General features: G+C 42.8%; 1 protein-coding gene across 1 annotated transcript in view; it reads left to right on the top strand.

Annotated features, from left to right (window-relative positions):
• The window catches only part of exoc3l2b (exocyst complex component 3-like 2b), a gene marked incomplete at its 3' end in the record, with an annotated part of 72,902 nt that overhangs the window by 26,144 nt on the left and 23,868 nt on the right, over nucleotides 1–22,890 (top strand). The window contains exons 2-8 of the mRNA XM_079583038.1: nucleotides 2,802–2,932; nucleotides 4,543–4,864; nucleotides 5,763–5,986; nucleotides 14,303–14,547; nucleotides 16,319–16,594; nucleotides 16,851–16,969; nucleotides 18,241–18,337. Of these exons, the coding sequence (XP_079439164.1) occupies nucleotides 2,815–2,932; nucleotides 4,543–4,864; nucleotides 5,763–5,986; nucleotides 14,303–14,547; nucleotides 16,319–16,594; nucleotides 16,851–16,969; nucleotides 18,241–18,337 (1,401 nt within the window). The 5' untranslated portion in view covers nucleotides 2,802–2,814. The remainder of the gene's footprint in view (nucleotides 1–2,801; nucleotides 2,933–4,542; nucleotides 4,865–5,762; nucleotides 5,987–14,302; nucleotides 14,548–16,318; nucleotides 16,595–16,850; nucleotides 16,970–18,240; nucleotides 18,338–22,890) is intronic.

Here is a 22,890-nt window from a genome sequence, read left to right as displayed (position 1 = left end):
TAACATGAACTGCCCCCTCTCAGTCGCCCCCTCTCTGTCGCCCCCTCTCTGTCGCAGGAAGTGAGGTCAGGAATACCCACAATCCCCTGCAGCTCGTGGATCTGCAGAAACTCCTCTTTTCGGTTTGAGATAAAACTCAGACAGAAACATCCCAGAAATGTGTCGAACAAACACACAAACAGGAAACAGGAAGTTGCGGGTTCCACCAATCGCGGCCCGACCCTGACCCCGGCCCCCGAGCGTGTCGGCCAATGGGAGCGCGGCGCGGGGCGGACAGTGACGGACGCCGCTGCAGATACGACAGAGTTAGATACGACTATTTTTACTGGAGTCCGAGTCAGAGCGGCTCCAGAAAACACTACCGGAAACACGGAGACAGTTTCTGTTTCCTCCAGAGAAAACAAAACAAGCTTCACTCTGCAGATGCAAACTAATCATCTCTGTACGGCCAATCAGAACTGAGGGCGGAGTCACTCTGTCAGGTCGTGAGAGGGAGCGTGAGCGCCCCCTGCTGAAGAATAACTCAGTCAAAACCTCAATCACTGCAATGGCCGTAAATCTCGCATTCCAGAATCCAAAATGGAAGACCCTGGAAAACACAGGGCTGCGTCCGAAACGAGCAGATTGGTCAGAGCCAAACCGGACGTGCGTCAGCGTCCGCCATGACAAGATACTTCCGAATTGGTCTGTCAGTTAGGAAGGAGTTAGGAAAAGGAGCCTCGATGCTAACTATCATAGCCACTTTAGCATAGGGACCTCTTGTGCAAACTATCATAGCCACTTTAGCATAGGGACCTCTCATGCTAACTATCATAGCCACTTTAGCATAGGGACCTCTGGTGCTAACTATCATAGCCACTTTAGCATAGGGACCTCTGGTGCTAACTATCATAGCCACTTTAGCATAGGGACCTCTGGTGCTAACTATCATAGCCACTTTAGCATAGGGACCTCTGGTGCTAACTATCATAGCCACTTTAGCATAGGGACCTCTGGTGCTAACTATCATAGCCACTTTAGCATAGGGACCTCTGGTGCTAACTATCATAGCCACTTTAGCATAGGGACCTCTGATGCTAACTATCATAGCCACTTTAGCATAGGGACCTCTGATGCTAACTATCATAGCCACTTTAGCATAGGGACCTCTGATGCTAACTAACCGGTGATTAGGAGCTATGTGCCGTCCCATAAGCCACTGCACCAAACCCCCCCACCCTCGAGTGATTCAAGCACCACTGTTGATTGACAGGAGCACATTTAATAATAAAAATAATAATAATAAAAAATGTTCAAAATGCTGCTGAAGCTCTAGTTCCCGAACTGCACAGATCTAACAGTCGACCCATGAAAGGTTAAGGAGTTAGTGCTGGTGTTAGAGCTTAGAGGCTGTGATGTGATGGTTTCAGACGCAGCCAAAGGCAATAACACTGTAATGTAAGACTGAGGGGACACAGCGCCCCCTGTGGTCGTAGTTACTGCTGTGTTTGTATATAACACTGTAATGTAAGACTGAGGAGACACAGCGCCCCCTGTGGTCGGAGTTACTGCTGTGTTTGTATATAATACTGTAATGTAAGACTGAGGAGACACAGCGCCCCCTGTGGTCATATTACTGCTGTGTTTGTATATAATACTGTAATGTAGGACTGAGGAGACACAGCGCCCCCTGTGGTCGTAGTTACTGCTGTGTTTGTATATAACACTGTAATGTAAGACTGAGGAGACACAGCGCCCCCTGTGGTCATAGTTACTGCTGTGTTTGTATATAATACTGTAATGTAAGACTGAGGAGACACAGCGCCCCCTGTGGTCATATTACTGCTGTGTTTGTATATAATACTGTAATGTAGGACTGAGGAGACACAGCGCCCCCTGTGGTCGTAGTTACTGCTGTGTTTGTATATAACACTGTAATGTAAGACTGAGGAGACACAGCGCCCCCTGTGGTCATAGTTACTGCTGTGTTTGTATATAATACTGTAATGTAAGACTGAGGAGACACAGCGCCCCCTGTGGTCATAGTTACTGCTGTGTTTGTATATAACACTGTAATGTAAGACTGAGGAGACACAGCGCCCCCTGTGGTCGTAGTTACTGCTGTGTTTGTATATAACACTGTAATGTAAGACTGAGGAGACACAGCGCCCCCTGTGGTCATAGTTACTGCTGTGTTTGTATATAATACTGTAATGTAAGACTGAGGAGACACAGCGCCCCCTGTGGTCGTAGTTACTGCTGTGTTTGTATCAGCCGTCAGTGAAATCCTGATGTTTTGTTTGCTCTAAATCATTGACTCGTGACTCAGACTCTCCTCAGACACTTCCTGGTTCTTTATGGAGCTGTCAATCATTTACACTTCGCTCAGAGGTGACTCAGGCCACAGAGAGACGGGAATAATATAGTTTTAGAGAGACTAAAATAATAATAATAACAATAATATAGACTCAAATAATATAGTTTACATTTACTCTGATAATACAAAACAATGCTTTTGATGATTTATCTCAGGCGTGAGTGGAACTGTGTCACGGAGGGAGATTTATGTATGATTTATGAGATTTATGTATATACAGTGTGAAAAGGACTTAAAGTATTTTATCCTGAGTATTTGATAATGTGTGTATTTTCCTGAGTATTTGATAATGTGTGTATTTTCCTGAGTATTTGATAATGTGTGTATTTTCCTGAGTATTTGATAATGTGTGTATTATCCTGAGTATTTGATAATGTGTGTATTATCCTGAGTATTTGATAATGTGTGTATTTTATCCTGAGTATTTGTATATTTTGTGCTTCAGGTGAGTCGAGACGATGCCGATCTTCAAGCAGCTGCGTCTGAAAGGCGGAGGTCCCACTCTTTACAACGCTCTGGTCCTGAGGAGGATGAGCCTCAACATCACGCCCGGACACAACCCCTTCAGCGACGACAGTGAGCAGGATGCCCTTCCTCACACACAACACGCACACGCACACACACACAAACACACCGTCTTGTACTGCTGTCTTAGTGAGGACACTCATAGACATAATGTATTACCCAGACCCTGAGCCCCAAACCACTGATCTCTGGCCTCAGGTTCTCGCTCTAAACTAACACACAAGCTAACACACATGCTAACACACAAGCTAACACACACGCTAACACACATGCTAACACACACGCTAACACACACGCTAACACACAAGCTAACACACAAGCTAACACACAAGCTAACACACAAGCTAACACACAAGCTAACACACAAGCTAACGCACATGCTAACGCACACGCTAATGCACGCACACACGCTAGCACACATGCTAACACACAAGCTAACACACAAGCTAACACACAAGCTAACACACAAGCTAACACACATGCTAACACACAAGCTAACACACAAGCTAACACACAAGCTAACACACACGCTAGCACACATGCTAACACACACGCTAACACACACGCTAACACACATGCTAACACACAAGCTAACACACAAGCTAACACACATGCTAACACACAAGCTAACACACAAGCTAACACACAAGCTAACACACAAGCTAACACACACGCTAGCACACAAGCTAACACACATGCTAACACACACGTTAACACACATGCTAACACACAAGCTAACATACATGCTAACACATGCTAACACACATGCTAACACAGAAGCTAACACACATGCTAACACACACGTTAACACACATGCTAACACACATGCTAACACAGAAGCTAACACACATGCTAACACACACGTTAACACACATGCTAACACAGAAGCTAACACACATGCTAACACACACGTTAACACACATGCTAACACACAAGCTAACATACATGCTAACACATGCTAACACACATGCTAACACACAAGCTAACACACAAGCTAACACACAAGCTAACACACAAGCTAACACACACGCTAGCACACAAGCTAACACACATGCTAACACACACGCTAACACACATGCTAACACACACGCTAACACACATGCTAACACACACGTTAACACACATGCTAACACACAAGCTAACATACATGCTAACACACACGCTAACACACACGCTAACACACATGCTAACACAGAAGCTAACACACATGCTAACACACACGTTAACACACATGCTAACACACAAGCTAACATACATGCTAACACATGCTAACACACATGCTAACACACAAGCTAACACACATGCTAACACACGCTAATGCACGCACACACGCTAGCACACAAGCTAGCACACACGCTAACACACACACTAGCACACACGCTAACGCTCACGCTAATGCACGCGCACACGCTAACACACGCTCACACTAACACACACGCTAACACACGCTCACACTAACACACACGCTAACACACAAGCTAGCACACACGCTACCACATGCTAACGCACATGCTAGCGCTCTGGTCTGGTCTCAGGTTCTCGCTCTAACCTCTGGTCTCTCTTTTCGTCTCTGTTATGAACGTTTCCTCTCTGATTGTTTGATTAAAACACCTCCCTCTCTCTGATTGGTTGGTCTGACTCTCTTTTCTGTGATTGGCCAGGTCTGGAGGAGGGGCGGGGCTGGTCGCCGGGCGGATCGCTGCTGGACGGAGACGTTCCTCGCGACAGGAACCCGTTCGAGGACGAAGAGGACGAGAACGCGGCCAATGAGGGCCGAGGAGGCGGGGGCGATGGCAAGGGAGGCGGGGCCAAAGGCAAAGGGGGCGGGTTTAAGATGGTGTCACCGCTGAAGACTTTGGGGAAACTGGGGAGGAGTCTGAGGGCGTCAGGACGGAGGAAAGATGGAGGAACGCCGTCGCCTGCAGAGTCTCCGGGAGAGAAGAAGAAGAGAGGGAGGCGGAGCTCCGAGGGATCGCTGCTCAGGTAACGCCCACCTGCTCAGGCAACGCCCACTTGCTCAGGTAACGCCCACCTGCTCAGGCAACGCCCACCTGCTCAGGCAACGCCCACCTGCTTAGGTAACGCCCACCTGCTCAGGCAACGCCCACCTGCTCAGGCAACGCCCACCTGTTCAGGCAACGCCCACCTGCTCAGGCAACCTCTGGTCTCTGGTTCTTGCTCTAACCTCAGCTCCATAAATGGCTAGTACACATGCTAACACACATGCTAGCACACACGCTAACACACACGCTAACACACACGTTAACACACACGCTAACACGCGAGCACACAAGCTAGCACACATGCTAACACACACGCTAACACACGCGCTAACACACACGCTAACACGCTAGCACACAAGCTAACACACACGCTAGCACACATGCTAACACACAAGCTAACACACACGCTAGCAGACATGCTAACACACGTGCTAACACGAGCTAACACACATGCTAGCGCTCACGCTAATGCACGCGCACACGCTAACACACAGGGTAACACACACGCTAATGCTAACACACACGCTAATTCACATGCTAACGCTCACGCTAGCGCACACGCTATCAAAGACACTATCAAAGACGCTATCACACACGCTAACACACACGCAAACATACATGCTAACACACACGCTAACACACATGCTAGCATACACGCTAAATACACGCTAACTCATTTGCTAACGCTCCCGCTAGCGCACACGTTATCACACACGCTAACTCACATGCTAACACACACGCTAACACACACGCTAACCTGCTCAGGTAACGCCCACCTGGATCAGGTAACCTCTGGTCCGGTCTCTGGTCTCAAGTTCCCGCTCTAATCTCTGGTCTCAGGTCTCAGGTTCGCGCTCTAACCTCCTCTCTGGTCTCAGGTTCGCGGGCCGGTACCGGGACTCCCTCTCCCGTAAGGACTGCGTGTCGAACGGAGACCAGGGCTCTGAGGAAGACTCCCAGAGCCGCCGCCTGTCGCTGATGAAGATGGTCCTGGGCAAACACAAGCGAGAGTCCGGGTCTGAGCGAGCCTCTCTGGGACCGGAGCCCGCAGTCGGACCACCGCCCGAGGAGGAGGTGGTCAAACCCCGAGAGCCGCTGTCGGGTAAGACACGAACCCGAGATCGACCGCAGCGTTTCTACAGGAAACTGTTCAATGACGTCTTAAAGGATCTGCATCTGCTGTTAAAGTAAAGTACAGGCAGTTACATGATGCACCTCGACCACTATGGAGGACCCCAAACGACAAGATGCTTGGATTCAGTTAACTCCGCCCCCTCCCCGAGTAGATGCAGCGATGCAAGTTTAGCAGTGGTAGAAATATAAATATCTCAGCAAAAAGTGAAGTTGACATCTGCAACACAGCTTCAAAAATGGCTAACACACATGCTAACACACAAGCTAACACACACGCTAACGCACGCGCTAACATACACGCTAGCACACACGCTAACATACACGCTAACGCACGCGCTAACATACACGCTAGCACACACGCTAACATACACGCTAACATACATGCTAACACACATGCTAACACACACGCCAGCATACACGCTAGCACACACGCTAACACACACGCTAACACACATGCTAACACACAAGCTAGCATACACGCTAACACACACGCTAGCATACACGCTAACACACACGCTAACACACATGCTAACACACACGCCAGCATACACGCTAACACACACGCTAACGCTCACACTAATGCACATGCTAGCGCACACACTAGCGCATGCGCACACGCTAACACACACGCTAATATACACGCTAACACACATGCTAACACACACGCTAGCATACACGCTAACACACACGCTAGCATACACGCTAACACACACGCTAACACACACGCTAGCATACACGCTAACACACACGCTAACACACACGCTAGCATACACGCTAACACACACGCTAACACACACGCTAACACACACGCTAGCATACACGCTAACACACACGCTAACACACACGCTAGCATACACGCTAACACACACGCTAACACACACGCTAGCATACACGCTAACACACACGCTAACACACACGCTAACACACACGCCAGCATACACGCTAACACACACGCTAACGCTCACACTAATGCACATGCTAGCGCACACACTAGCGCATGCGCACACGCTAACACACACGCTAATATACACGCTAACACACATGCTAACACACACGCTAGCATACACGCTAACACACACGCTAACACACACGCTAGCATACACGCTAACACACACGCTAACACACACGCTAGCATACACGCTAACACACACGCTAACACACACGCTAACACACACGCTAACACACACGCTAATATACACGCTAACACACATGCTAACACACACGCTAGCATACACGCTAACACACACGCTAGCATACACGCTAACACACACGCTAACACACACGCTAGCATACACGCTAACACACACGCTAATGCTCACACTAATGCACATGCTAGCGCACACTCTAGCGCATGCGCACACGCTAACACACACGTTAACATACACGCTAGCACACACGCTAACACACACGCTAACACACACGCTAACACGCATGCTAACGCAAATGCTAACACTCACACTATTTTCTCCAGTTCAGCTTTACCCAAATCCTGTAGACCAGTGTAACACCTCATTTGAAAGACCTACAAAACTAAATCGATCTTTTTCCTCACGTCAGATTTTTTTCATCACTTTTTTTGTCGGACAGTCGTCTCATTCTTGTCAAATTTCCGTGACTTTTTTGTCACCTTTTCGTCAAATTATTCGCATTTTTTTGTAAAATTCGTATCACTTTTAGTCAATTTTTTGTCAATTTTTTGTCACTTTTTCGTAACTTTTTTCTCACTTTTTTCACATTTTCATCCCTGTTTTCGTCTCACTTTTGTTGCTATTTTCACACCTTTTTTCCAGAAGCTTTTGGATTGGGGTAAAGCCGGAGAAAATGTGCTCGGTTCAGGCGGGGGTTAAGGGGTTAACATCAGCGTGACGGTGCTTGTGCTGCCCCCTGCTGGTCTTCATGGGCGTGACATGCGCGACATCCGACGTCTTTACCGTCGAAGATGCCGACGTCTGACCTAAAACATGCACAATGGGGGCCAGTGTTTCCCTGAGGAGGACGCACATTCCTCCTCAGGGACAGAGGGTCAGATTTAAGGCGGAGCGTTTTTTTCTCTCTCTTCCTTTAAGGTGGATTTCCTGCCCAGGCCTGCGGTAATCAGATCCATCTCCAGCGGAGGTCGGCGCGGGTACAGGAGCGGGGGGGGGGCGAGGGGGGGCGAGGACGAGGGGGGGGGGACGGGACGAGGAGGAGGGGGGGGTGAGGCAGCGGGCCGTGAAGGGGACATTCCTTAAACTCATTTCAACAAAACGCAGATCAGGGCAAAGACGCAGAACCCGGATCTTGATGTAACGGAGGTCAGAGCAACACAGGACTGTCCCAAAACATGCACAAGAGGGGCGCCCTTCAGGAGCTGCAGAGGTTTAGCTGCTGAGACGAGGAAACTACAAACCCGGAAAAGCGTTTTCTTTAAATAATAGTAACCACTGTGCCACCGAGGAGAGAAACCCTTCACTAAAGGCACTAAAGTAAAAGTGGTTTTATTAAAGGGACAGTTTAATCTAAACGGCCGAACAGGAAACCTCCGGGAGGAAACCCACAAGCGTCGCTTTAACTTCATGTTCTGTCTGATAAAGTGGTTCTGATGTTTTGGCTCCGTGTCCGTTATCGGAGGGAAACAGTCTGAGGGACATATTTCTGATGTCCCAGGTTCTTCACGGGGAGGAGTTCATCCACACGTTTAAAGGAACAGTGCACGAGTTCTTCAGGACCTTCCCCCGTGCCTTCAGTCACGTAAACACAGCGCAGACGGCGTTAGCATTTAGCCTCTCTCCTCTATAGCTCCAAAACAGGTCAAGATAGAAGCTAGAGGAGCTTGGTAGCTTCTGTCTTGACCTGTTTTGGAGCTATAGAGGGAGAGGCTAAATGCTAACGCCGTCTGCGCTGTGTTTACGTGACTGAAGATCAGACAGGTCCTAAAGAACTCGTCACAGCTCAGGTAAGAACATGTCTCAGTGTGGAAAAACGGTGGCCTGTTCCTTTAAAGAAATTGACCAAAAATTTGACAAAAAAATGGACAAAAAAAGGACAAAAAAAATGACAAAAAATGACTAAAAAACGACAAAAAAATGACAAAAAATGACAAAAAATGGACAAAAAAATGGACAAAAAATGACAAAAAATGACAAAAAAACGACAAAAAATGACAAAAAATTATAAAAAATTGACCAAAAAATGGACAAAAAAATGGACAAAAAAAGGACAAAAAAAATGACAAAAAATGACTAAAAAACGACAAAAAATGACAAAAAAATGACAAAAAATGGACAAAAAAATGGACAAAAAATGACAAAAAATGACAAAAAAATGACAAAAAATGACAAAAAATTATAAAAAATTGACCAAAAAATGGACAAAAAAATGACAAAAAAATGACAAAAAATGACAAAAAAACGACAAAAAATGACAAAAAATGATACAAAATTGACCAAAAAATTGACCAAAAAATGGACCAAAAAATGGACAAAAAAATGACAAAAAAACGACAAAAAATGACAAAAAATGATAAAAAAACGAAAAATGCTAACGTTAGCTAAATGCTAACGCCGTCTGCGCTGTGTTTACGTGACTGAAGATCAGACAGGTCCTAAAGGACTCGTCACAGCTCAGGTAAGAACATATCTCAGTGTGGAAAAACGCTGGCCTGTTCCTTTAAAGAAATTGACCAAAAATTTGACAAAAAAATGGACAAAAAAAGGACAAAAAAAATGACAAAAAATGACTAAAAAACGACAAAAAAATGACAAAAAAATGACAAAAAATGGACAAAAAAATGGACAAAAAATGACAAAAAATGACAAAAAAATGACAAAAAATGACAAAAAACTGGACAAAAAAATGACAAAAAAACGACAAAAAATGACAAAAAATTATAAAAAATTGACCAAAAAATGGACAAAAAAATGACAAAAAAATGACAAAAAATGACAAAAAAACGACAAAAAATGACAAAGAATGATAAAAAATGGACAAAAAAATGACAAAAAAACGACAAAAAATGACAAAGAATGATAAAAAATGGACAAAAAAATGACAAAAAAATGACAAAAAAACGACAAAAAATGACAAAAAATGATACAAAATTGACCAAAAAATGGACAAAAAAATGGACAAAAAAATGACAAAAAATGATAAAAAATTGACAAAAAATGGACAAAAAAATTGACCAAAAAATGACAAAAAATGATAAAAAAACGAAAAATGCTAACGTTAGCTAAATGCTAACGCCGTCTGCGCTGTGTTTACGTGACTGAAGATCAGACAGGTCCTAAAGAACTCGTCAAAGCTCAGGTAAGAACATATCTCAGTGTGGAAAAACGCTGGCCTGTTCCTTTAAAGGCACAAACATCTGAAACATCTGAAGCTGAAGAGCCTGAGTGAAGTTGGTCCCACAGGGTGAAGTCCAGTGTTAATGTCGTCGACTAAAATATTTAGTCTTAATTTTAGTCAAAGTGATATTTTTGACGACTAAAATTGGACTAAAACTAAATTAAAAGTTTCTCATGAGACTAAAACTGTGACTAAAATGTCCAGATATTTTAGTCGACTAAAATAAGACTAAATAAAATGAAAAGGAGAGACTAAAATCATCCAAACTTCTATTGAGCGTCTGAAAGAGCCTCAGATCATGTAAAGTCACTATAAATATAAGTCGACTAAATTAGTCTTAATTTTAGTCGACTAAATTGACATGCAATTTTAGTCGACTAAAACTAGACTTTTAGTCAAAAGACCAAGACTAAAACTAAAATAAAATATGTTGTCAAAATTAACACTGGTGAAGTCAAGTTAAAACTGTGAAACAAAAACCAGTGAGGCCCAGATCCTGTTCCTATAGAACAGGGGTGTCCAAACCTTTTTTCCTGTGGGGGCCGCATACTGAAGCGTACACAGGGTGAAGGGCCACAGATCGGTGGTTAGTGCCGCAAAACCTTTGACTAGCAGAGGTTTAAATTGCGCCCACACCTTTATTTCTGCTCAAAACCTTCATGCAGCTCCGTCTCACAGTAAAAGGTTCGTTGTTTGGTTAGAATTGTGTAGAATTATTACATTTCAAATATAAAGGACTATCTCTGATGATGTGTCCCGATTCAGCAAGAAGGCAGAGGGCCACCAAAAATTGGTCTGAGGGCCGCATTTGGCCCCCGGGCCGCACTTTGGACACCCCTGCTATAGAAGCTCGTTTCCGCCATGTTAAAAAATTAAAGCCCAACGGGAAGTCAAAATTACGACTTTTAAAACTCAGAGTTTTTGTGATTAATTTTTGGTTAAATGCAGACTTTTTTTTATCAACAATGAGGTGTTTTGCACATGCTAACCAGGCTAACCAGGCTAACCAGGCTAACCAGGCTAACCAGGCTAACCTAGACTAGCCATTGTCCACGGGAATCGCCCTTTTATCCTGGGGGAGACCATAGGGGGGGCCACAGGACATTTCAGGTGAAGCTCCGCCTCTGCGGCGTCTTCTCCTCCGTCTGCGCTGACTTTGGCCCAGAGCTCGGTCTAAAGTGACAAAGTAACGAGGAGGGAAAGATCTGCCACAGCTGAACAAACAGCAGGAGAACATTCAGAGGAACATGAGAGGAACACGAGAGAAACACGAGCCGGAGCAGGATCTGGGCCAGAACCACACATGGTCTCATGTTTCAGACGCTGAGCCTGGGCTGCTCTGCAGGGGGCGCTCTGTGCAGTCTTCAGCTTCAGACCAGGTGCAGTCGGAGAATCGGGCTCCGAGCAGACGCACATGAGAGACATTCAGCACAGTAAACGACTCTGCACGATGGGAGACCACGCCTCCCACCAGAACATCAGCTGGGGTTGATGTTCTGGTATTTTCAAATTTCCCTCCTTCCTCAGTTTCATCATATGTTCAGCCCCTCCAGGATTTTATTTTAACTATTAACACAAAATCTGGTCACCTGGTAACCCCGCGGACATGAGAGAGGCGGGTCCCTTGTGCCCCCCCGTAGGGCTGTGCAATTAATCGAAATTCGATTACAATTTCGATTACAACAGTAAACGATTACAAAATTAGCATAATCGCCAAAAATCAATTATAATTTTTTTTTTTTCAATTTTTTCAATATTTTGTTTTTAAAAAAAAAAATTTCTTCTAATTTTTGGATTTTTGTCACTTTTTTGATGGATTTTTGTCACTTTTTTGATGGATTTTTGTCATTTTTTTTGATGGATTTTTGTCTTTTTTCTGCTGGATTTTTGTCACTTTTTTGATGGATTTTTGTCATTTTTTTTTATGTATTTTTGTCACTTTTTTGATGAATTTTTGTCACTTTTTTGATGGATTTTTGTCTTTTTTCTGCTGGATTTTTGTCACTTTTTTAAATGGATTTTTGTCTTTTTTTGATGGATTTTTGTCACTTTTTTGATGGATTTTTGTCACTTTTTTGATGGATTTTTGTAATTTTTCTGCTGGATTTTTGTCACTTTTTTGATGGATTTTTGTCACTTTTTTGATGGATTTTTGTCACTTTTTTGATGGATTTTTGTCACTTTTTTGATGGATTTTTGTCTTTTTTCTGCTGGATTTTTGTCACTTTTTTGATGGATTTTTGTCACTTTTTTGATGGATTTTTGTCTTTTTTCTGCTGGATTTTTGTCACTTTTTTGATGGATTTTTGTCACTTTTTTGATGGATTTTTGTCACTTTTTTGATGGATTTTTGTCACTTTTTTGATGGATTTTTGTCATTTTTTTGATGGATTTTTGTCACTTTTTTCATGGATTTTTGTCACTTTTTTCATGGATTTTTGTCACTTTTTTCATGGATTTTTGTCACTTTTTTCATGGATTTTTGTCTTTTTTTTGATGGATTTTTGTCACTTTTTTGATGGATTTTTGTCACTTTTTTGATGGATTTTTGTCACTTTTTTGATGGATTTTTGTCACTTTTTTGATGGATTTTTGTCATTTTTTTGATGGATTTTTGTCACTTTTTTGATGGATTTTTGTCACTTTTTTGATGGATTTTTGTCACTTTTTTGATGGATTTTTGTCTTTTTTTTGATGGATTTTTGTCACTTTTTTGATGGATTTTTGTCACTTTTTTGCTGGATTTTTGTCACTTTTTTGCTGGATTTTTGTCACTTTTTTGATGGATTTTTGTAACTTTTTTGCTGGATTTTTGTCACTTTTTTGATGGATTTTTGTCACTTTTTTTATGGATTTTTGTCTTTTTTTTATGGATTTTTGTCATTTTTTTGATGGATTTTTGTCACTTTTTTGATGGATTTTTGTCACTTTTTTGATGTATTTTTGTCACTTTTTTGATGGATTTTTGTCATTTTTTTGATGGATTTTTGTCACTTTTTTGATGGATTTTTGTCACTTTTTTGATGGATTTTTGTCACTTTTTTGATGGATTTTTGTCATTTTTTTGATGGATTTTTGTCACTTTTTTGATGGATTTTTGTCACTTTTTTGATGGATTTTTGTCTTTTTTTTGATGGATTTTTGTCACTTTTTTGATGGAATTTTGTCACTTTTTTGATGGATTTTTGTAATTTTTTTGATGGATTTTTGTCATTTTTTTGATGGATTTTTGTCACTTTTCTGCTGGATTTTTGTCACTTTTTTGATGGATTTTTGTAATTTTTTTGATGGATTTTTGTCACTTTTTTGATGGATTTTTGTCACTTTTCTGCTGGATTTTTGTCACTTTTTTGATGGATTTTTGTCACTTTTTTGATGGATTTTTGTCACTTTTTTGATGGATTTTTGTCACTTTTTTGATGGATTTTTGTCACTTTTTTGATGGATTTTTGTCATTTTTTTGATGGATTTTTGTCACTTTTTTGATGGATTTTTGTCACTTTTTTGATGGATTTTTGTCTTTTTTTTGATGGATTTTTGTCACTTTTTTGATGGAATTTTGTCACTTTTTTGATGGATTTTTGTAATTTTTTTGATGGATTTTTGTCATTTTTTTGATGGATTTTTGTCACTTTTCTGCTGGATTTTTGTCACTTTTCTGCTGGATTTTTGTCACTTTTTTGATGGATTTTTGTCACTTTTTTGATGGATTTTTGTCACTTTTCTGCTGGATTTTTGTCACTTTTTTGATGGATTTTTGTCACTTTTTTGATGGATTTTTGTCACTTTTTTCTGCTGGATTTTTGTCACTTTTTGCTGGATTTTTTTAAAGGCAACAAATAATCGTTTGAATAATCGTGATTTCAATTATGACAAAAATAATCGTGATTATAATTTTTTCAATAATCGAGCAGCCCTACCCCCCCCGTGTGACTCATGACCCGCTCTGTTCCTCCAGTGCTGGAGATCCTGCAGTTGGTGAAAAAGCGCGACCTGTTCTTGGCCGACGCCCACATCCTGGAGCTGGAACAGGAAGTGGCGGCGTCATGTGACCAGAGTGACGAATCGGGGCGGGACAACGGCCGGCGCCGCGCCAAAGACGTGGAGCTGCTGTACGAGGAGCTGCAGAAGGAGCTGTGGTCCGTGGTCCGGGAGGCGCTGAGGAGCCCGACCGCCGGACCCAACCTGGGCCTCGTGGTGCAGGTGAGACTGACTGACCTGGGCCTCGTGGTGCAGGTGAGACTGACTGACCTGGGCCTCGTGGTGCAGGTGAGACTGACCTGGGCCTCGTGGTGCAGGTGAGACTGACTGACCTGGGCCTCGTGGTGCAGGTGAGACTGACCTGGGCCTCGTGGTGCAGGTGAGACTGACCCAACCTGGGCCTCGTGGTGCAGGTGAGACTGACCTGGGCCTCGTGGTGCAGGTGAGACTGACCTGGGCCTCGTGGTGCAGGTGAGACTGACTGACCTGGGCCTCGTGGTGCAGGTGAGACTGACCCCACCTGGGCCTCGTGGTGCAGGTGAGACTGACCTGGGCCTCGTGGTGCAGGTGAGACTGACTGACCTGGGCCTCGTGGTGCAGGTGAGACTGACTGACCTGGGCCTCGTGGTGCAGGTGAGACTGACTGACCTGGGCCTCGTGGTGCAGGTGAGACTGACTGACCTGGGCCTCGTGGTGCAGGTGAGACTGACCCAACCTGGGCCTCGTGGTGCAGGTGAGACTGACTGACCTGGGCCTCGTGGTGCAGGTGAGACTGACTGACCTGGGCCTCGTGGTGCAGGTGAGACTGACCTGGGCCTCGTGGTGCAGGTGAGACTGACTGACCTGGGCCTCGTGGTGCAGGTGAGACTGACTGACCTGGGCTTATGTATCTGCTGTTGTTACCAATAATGTTTAGACCCGGAGCCCAGACAGATCCACCGTGATAGTGCGCCCTCTGCTGGTAAAGACGGATACACAACGATATTTATTTCATGTTTTACAGTTGTATTGTTGGGATTATTTTGTGTAATTTAGAATGTGTTGACGTGTAACTTAGTTTAGGCGACATGTGCTGTTATTTGGGTTATTTTATGAAATTAAAACTGTTTTACTCCTTTCATTGTATTTTGTAGGACAGAGCCTTCATTTGTTCATTTGTTCATTTGTTCAACAAGGGACAGAGACAATATTTTGGAACAAAATCACATGTTTATTGTGGTAAATGATAACATTGCTGTATCAGTAAAGAAAGGAGAGAAATCATAGGGTTAATGTTAGCTGCAGATGCAAAAACACAGTAAAAAATAACATTTGTACCGTCAGGGTCTTCCCTGTTTCCTAAATTCAGCAGCAAAACAAAAGATCAACACTGACGTCATTAATGTGTAAAAATCAAATGTTGTATTTCAAGGGTTAATAATGATAATAATAATAACAATCAAAACTAGTCTGGAATGACATATACAGGCAACAATGTGCCATTAACAATGGTGCCATAACTTTTTATTTTATTTTATTTGTCCTTTATTTATCCAGGATAAAACTCGTGTCCAGGCCAAGATTATTTAAAATTAAAATATGCAATAATTTGCCACAGAAAGTAAAAGGTACCCGTAATACATCATTATGAATAAATTATATATTTACTTTACAGCAATTGCATTTTTTGGGTAGTACGTAACTGGGATTATTTATTGTTTTTACTCATTTACAACTAGCATAAACGCTGTGTCAGGTTATCTTTATCAAACAACAGAAGCATCTACGATTTCAAAATTGGTTCATAAGAAATCAGAAAATGAAATAACTCGGTTAAAGTCTCACATTCGTTGAGTTGATCAAATCGATCTTCCCCAGACCTGACACCGTCGTGTGTCCGTCTGTACCAGCAGAGGGCGCACTCTCACGGTGGATTCGCTTTTCTCTGTACTTCTGTCTGGGCTCCGGGTCTGCAGCTTCCCCTTCTCCTGGTTAACCCCGTGTCCTCTCACAGGTGCTGCAGCAGGAGGAGCAGGTGGACCGGGACCACCTGTCCTCGCAGACGGAGGTGTGGGTACCCGCCTCGGGGCCGCGCCCGCGCAGACTGAGGCAGCGCTGGGCGGAGGCCGTGGGCGACATGGCCGACGCCGCGCTGCCCCTGAACACACAGTTCTCCCCCGGGCTCCTGGACCGGTTCCTCGGCCAGATCCGGACCCGGGTCATGGAGGACCTGGGGGCCGCCAAGAGGAACGTGGTGCCCATTTACCCCCCCGAGTATCAGCCCTTCCAGGTACGAATACTGCGAGTACCAGCCCTTTCAGGTACAAATACACCGAGTACCAGCCCTTCCAGGTACAAATACTCTGAGTATCAGCCCTTTTAGGTACAAATACTCTGAGTACCAGCCCTTTCTGTGCCCCCCCCCCCTGTAACCCTGTGCCCCCCCTGTAACCCCTGTGCCCCCCCTGTAACCCCTGTAACCCCTGTGCCCCCCCTGTAACCCTGTGCCCCCCCTGTGCCCCCCCTGTGCCCCCCCCTGTGGTCAGGTGTATGTTCAGAGTTACCACACCGCGGTGACCAAGAGACTGAGCTCCATCACGGAGCAACCGCTGGAAACCACGGACGTTTACTCCCTCCTGGACTGGGTCTACAACGTGTACTACAGGTACTAATACTACTACTACTACTACTACTACAGGTACTAATACTACTACTACTACTACTACTACTACAACGTGTACTACAGGTACTAATACTACTACTACTACTACTACTACTACTACAATGTGTACTACAGGTACTAATACTACTACTACTACTACTACAACATGTACTACAGGTACTGCTACTACTACTACTACTACAACGTGTACTACAGGTACTAATACTACTACTACTACTACTACAACGTGTACTACAGGTACTGCTACTACTACTACTACTACAACGTGTACTACAGGTACTAATACTACTACTACTACTACTACTACTACTACTACTAACCCTACCGCTGCTACTACTACTACTACCGCTACTACTACTACTACTACTACCGCTACTACTACTACTGTAATCCAAATATGGTCATTTCCTGTGTGGGAGAAGCGGCTAGAGACGAGAGAAGAAAACCTCACATTTGAACCTCGCTCTGAACATTATTCAGGTTTTGTCTGTAAATATACTGTATGATGTCCTCTTTAACACACGTGTGTGTCTTTAACACGCGTGTCTTTCGCGTGTGTGTCTTTAACACGCGTGTCTTTAGCGTGTGTGTGTCTTTAACACGCGTGTCTTTAGCGTGTGTGTGTCTTTAACACGCGTGTCTTTAGCGTGTGTGTGTCTTTAACACGCGTGTCTTTAGCGTGTGTGTGTCTTTAACACGCGTGTCTTTAGCGTGTGTGTGTCTTTAACACGCGTGTCTTTAGCGTGTGTGTCTTTAACGTGTCTTTACACGCGTGTCTTTAGCGTGTGTGTCTTTAACGTGTCTTTAACACGCGTGTCTTTAGCGTGTGTGTGTCTTTAACACGCGTGTCTTTAGCGTGTGTGTCTTTAACACGCGTGTCTTTAGCGTGTGTGTCTTTAACACGCGTGTCTTTAGCGTGTGTGTCTTTAACACGCGTGTCTTTAGCGTGTGTGTGTCTTTAACACGCGTGTCTTTAGCGTGTGTGTGTCTTTAACACGCGTGTCTTTAGCGTGTGTGTGTCTTTAACACGCGTGTCTTTAGCGTGTGTGTCTTTAACGTGTCTTTACACGCGTGTCTTTAGCGTGTGTGTCTTTAACGTGTCTTTAACACGCGTGTCTTTAGCGTGTGTGTGTCTTTAACACGCGTGTCTTTAGCGTGTGTGTCTTTAACACGCGTGTCTTTCGCGTGTGTGTCTTTAACACGCGTGTCTTTAGCGTGTGTGTCTTTAACGTGTCTTTACACGCGTGTCTCAGGGACGTGTTGGACCCTCTGGGCGGCTCCGAGCTGCCGCCGCTGCTCAGCCCGGACACGGTGGAGCGACTGGAGCTCGACTGCCTCAACTCTGTCCGGGTAAAAACTCACTCATGATAATAATAAATCTATATTAGAGTTTAAACTCTGTAAAAACTCACCATGATAATAAATCTATATTAGAGTTTAAACTCTGTCTGGGTAAAGAACTCAGGTGTGACTTGTGTGTGTGATGTTTGTGTGATGTTTGTGTGATGTTTGTGTGATGTTTGTGTGACTTGTTTGTGTGATGTTTGTGTGATGTTTGTGTGATGTTTGTGTGACTCTGTTGTGTGATGTTTGTGTGATGTTTGTGACTCTGTTGTGTGATGTTTGTGTGATGTTTGTGTGATGTTTGTGTGATGTTTGTGTGATGTTTGTGTGATGTTTGTGACTCTGTTGTGTGATGTTTGTGTGATGTTTGTGTGATGTTTGTGTGATGTTTGTGTGATGTTTGTGTGATGTTTGTGTGATGTTTGTGTGATGTGTGTGTGATGTTTGTGTGATGTTTGTGTGATGTTTGTGTGATGTTTGTCTGATGTTTGTCTGATGTTTGTGTGATGTTTGTGTGATGTTTGTGTGATGTTTGTGTGATGTTTGTGTGATGTTTGTGTGATGTTTGTGTGATGTTTGTGTGATGTTTGTGTGATGTTTGTGTGACTCTGTTGTGTGATGTTTGTGTGATGTTTGTGTGATGTTTGTGTGATGTTTGTGTGACTCTGTTGTGTGATGTTTGTGTGATGTTTGTGTGATGTTTGTGTGATGTTTGTGTGATGTTTGTGTGATGTTTGTCTGATGTTTGTGTGATGTTTGTGTGATGTTTGCCTGATGTTTGTGTGATGTTTGTGTGATGTTTGTGTGATGTTTGTGTGATGTTTGTGTGATGTGTGTGTGATGTTTGTGTGATGTTTGTGTGATGTTTGCCTGATGTTTGTGTGATGTTTGTGTGATGTTTGTCTGATGTTTGTGTGATGTTTGTGTGATGTTTGTGTGACTCTGTTGTGTGATGTTTGTGTGATGTTTGTGTGATGTTTGCCTGATGTTTGTGTGATGTTTGTGTGATGTTTGTCTGATGTTTGTGTGATGTTTGTGTGATGTTTGTGTGATGTTTGTGTGATGTTTGTGTGATGTTTGTGTGATGTTTGTGTGATGTTTGCCTGATGTTTGTGACTCTGTTGTGTGATGTGTGTGTGATGTTTGTGTGATGTTTGTGTGATGTTTGTGTGATGTTTGTGTGATGTTTGCCTGATGTTTGTGTGATGTTTGTGTGATGTTTGTGTGATGTTTGTCTGATGTTTGTGTGATGTTTGTCTGATGTTTGTGTGATGTTTGTCTGATGTTTGTGTGATGTTTGTGTGATGTTTGTGTGATGTTTGTGTGATGTTTGTCTGATGTTTGTGTGATGTTTGTGTGATGTTTGTGTGATGTTTGTGTGATGTTTGTGTGATGTTTGTGTGATGTTTGTGTGATGTTTGCCTGATGTTTGTGACTCTGTTGTGTGATGTTTGTGTGATGTTTGCCTGATGTTTGTGTGATGTGTGTGTGATGTTTGTGTGATGTTTGTGTGATGTTTGTGTGATGTTTGTGTGATGTTTGTGTGATGTTTGTGATGTTTGCCTGATGTTTGTGACTCTGTTGTGTGATGTGTGTGTGATGTTTGTGTGATGTTTGTGTGATGTTTGTGTGATGTTTGTGTGATGTTTGCCTGATGTTTGTGTGATGTTTGTGTGATGTTTGTGTGATGTTTGTCTGATGTTTGTGTGATGTTTGTCTGATGTTTGAGTGATGTTTGTGTGATGTTTGTGTGATGTTTGTGTTACGTTTGCCTGATGTTTGTGTGATGTTTGAGTGATGTTTGTCTGATGTTTGTGTGATGTTTGTGTGATGTTTGTGTGATGTTTGTGTGATGTTTGTGTGATGTTTGTGTGATGTTTGTGTGATGTTTGTGTGATGTTTGTGTGATGTTTGTGTGATGTTTGTGTGATGTTTGTCTGATGTTTGTGTGATGTTTGTGACTCTGTTGTGTGATGTTTGTGTGATGTTTGTGACTCTGTTGTGTGATGTTTGTGTGATGTTTGTGTGATGTTTGTGTGATGTTTGTGTGATGTTTGTGTGATGTTTGTGTGATGTTTGTGTGATGTTTGTGTGATGTTTGTGTGATGTTTGTCTGATGTTTGTGTGATGTTTGTGACTCTGTTGTGTGATGTTTGTGTGATGTTTGTGTGATGTTTGTGTGATGTTTGTGTGATGTTTGTGTGATGTTTGAGTGATGTTTGTGTGATGTTTGTGTGATGTTTGTGTGACTCTGTTGTGTGATGTTTGTGTGATGTTTGTGTGATGTTTGTGTGATGTTTGTGTGATGTTTGTGTGATGTTTGTGTGATGTTTGTGTGACTCTGTTGTGTGATGTTCGTGTGATGTTTGTGTGATGTTTGTGTGATGTTTGTGTGATGTTTGTGTGATGTTTGTGTGATGTTTGTGTGATGTGTGTGTGATGTTTGTGTGATGTTTGTGTGATGTTTGTGTGATGTTTGTGTGATGTTTGTGTTATGTGTGTGTGATGTTTGTGTGATGTTTGTGTGATGTTTGTGTGATGTTTGTGTGACTCTGTTGTGTGATGTTTGTGTGATGTTTGTGTGATGTTTGTGTTACGTTTGTGTGATGTTTGTGTGATGTTTGTGTGATGTTTGTGTGATGTTTGTGTGATGTTTGTGTGATGTTTGTGTGATGTTTGTGTTATGTGTGTGTGATGTTTGTGTGATGTTTGTGTGATGTTTGTGTGATGTTTGTCTGATGTTTGTGTGATGTGTGTGTGATGTTTGTGTGACTCTGTTGTGTGATGTTTGTGTGATGTTTGTGTGATGTTTGTGTTACGTTTGTGTGATGTTTGTGTGATGTTTGTGTGATGTTTGTGTGATGTTTGTGTGATGTTTGTGTGATGTTTGTGTGATGTGTGTGTGATGTTTGTGATGTTTGTCTGATGTTTGTGTGATGTTTGTGTGATGTTTGTGTGATGTTTGTGTGATGTTTGTGTGATGTTTGTGTGATGTTTGTGTGATGTTTGTGTGATGTTTGTGTGACTCTGTTGTGTGATGTTTGTGTGATGTTTGTGTGATGTTTGTGTGATGTTTGTGTGATGTTTGTGTGATGTTTGTGTGATGTTTGTGTTATGTGTGTGTGATGTTTGTGTGATGTTTGTGTGATGTTTGTGTGATGTTTGTGTGATGTTTGTGTTATGTGTGTGTGATGTTTGTGTGATGTTTGTGTGATGTTTGTGTGATGTTTGTGTTATGTGTGTGTGATGTTTGTGTGATGTTTGTGTGATGTTTGTGTGATGTTTGTGTGATGTTTGTGTGACTCTGTTGTGTGATGTTTGTGTGATGTTTGTGTGATGTTTGTGTGATGTTTGTGTGATGTTTGTGTGATGTGTGTCTGATGTTTGTGATGTTTGTGTGATGTGTGTGTGATGTTTGTGTGATGTTTGTGTGATGTTTGTGTGATGTTTGTGTGATGTTTGTGTGATGTTTGTGTGATGTTTGTGTGATGTTTGTGTGATGTGTGTGTGATGTGTGTGTGATGTTTGTGTGATGTGTGTGTGATGTGTGTGTGATGTGTGTGTGATGTTTGTGTGATGTTTGTGTGATGTTTGTGTGATGTTTGTGTGATGTTTGTGTGATGTTTGTGTGATGTTTGTGTGATGTTTGTGTGATGTTTGTGTGATGTTTGTGTGACTCTGTTGTGTGATGTTTGTGTGATGTTTGTGTGATGTTTGTGTGACTGTTGTGTGATGTTTGTGTGATGTTTGTGTGATGTTTGTGTGATGTTTGTGTGATGTTTGTGTGATGTTTGTGTGATGTTTGTGACTCTGTTGTGTGATGTTTGTGTGATGTTTGTGTGATGTTTGTGTGATGTTTGTGTGATGTTTGTGACTCTGTTGTGTGATGTTTGTGTGATGTTTGTGTGATGTTTGTGTGATGTTTGTGTGATGTTTGTGTGATGTTTGTGTGATGTTTGTGTGATGTTTGTGTGATGTTTGTGACTCTGTTGTGTGATGTTTGTGTGATGTTTGTGTGATGTTTGTGTGATGTTTGTGTGATGTTTGTGTGATGTTTGTGTGATGTTTGTGTGATGTTTGTGTGATGTTTGTGTGATGTTTGTGTGATGTTTGTGTGATGTTTGTGTGATGTTTGTGACTCTGTTGTGTGATGTTTGTGTGATGTTTGTGTGATGTTTGTGTGATGTTTGTGTGATGTTTGTGTGATGTTTGTGTGATGTTTGTGTGATGTGTGTGTGATGTGTGTGTGATGTGTGTGTGATGTTTGTGTGATGTTTGTGTGATGTTTGTGTGATGTTTGTGTGATGTTTGTGTGATGTTTGTGTGATGTTTGTGTGATGTTTGTGTGATGTTTGTGTGATGTTTGTGTGATGTTTGTGTGATGTTTGTCTGATGTTTGTGTGATGTTTGTGTGATGTTTGTGTGATGTTTGTGTGATGTTTGTGTGATGTTTGTGACTCTGTTGTGTGATGTTTGTCTGATGTTTGTGTGATGTTTGTGTGATGTTTGTGTGATGTTTGTGATGTTTGTGTGATGTTTGTGTGATGTTTGTGTGATGT

This window comes from Gobius niger, assembly GCF_951799975.1.
Source record: "Gobius niger genome assembly, contig: SUPER_1_unloc_1, whole genome shotgun sequence".
Lineage (NCBI taxonomy): Eukaryota > Metazoa > Chordata > Actinopteri > Gobiiformes > Gobiidae > Gobius > Gobius niger.
This window is presented reverse-complemented; position numbering and strand designations above follow the sequence as displayed.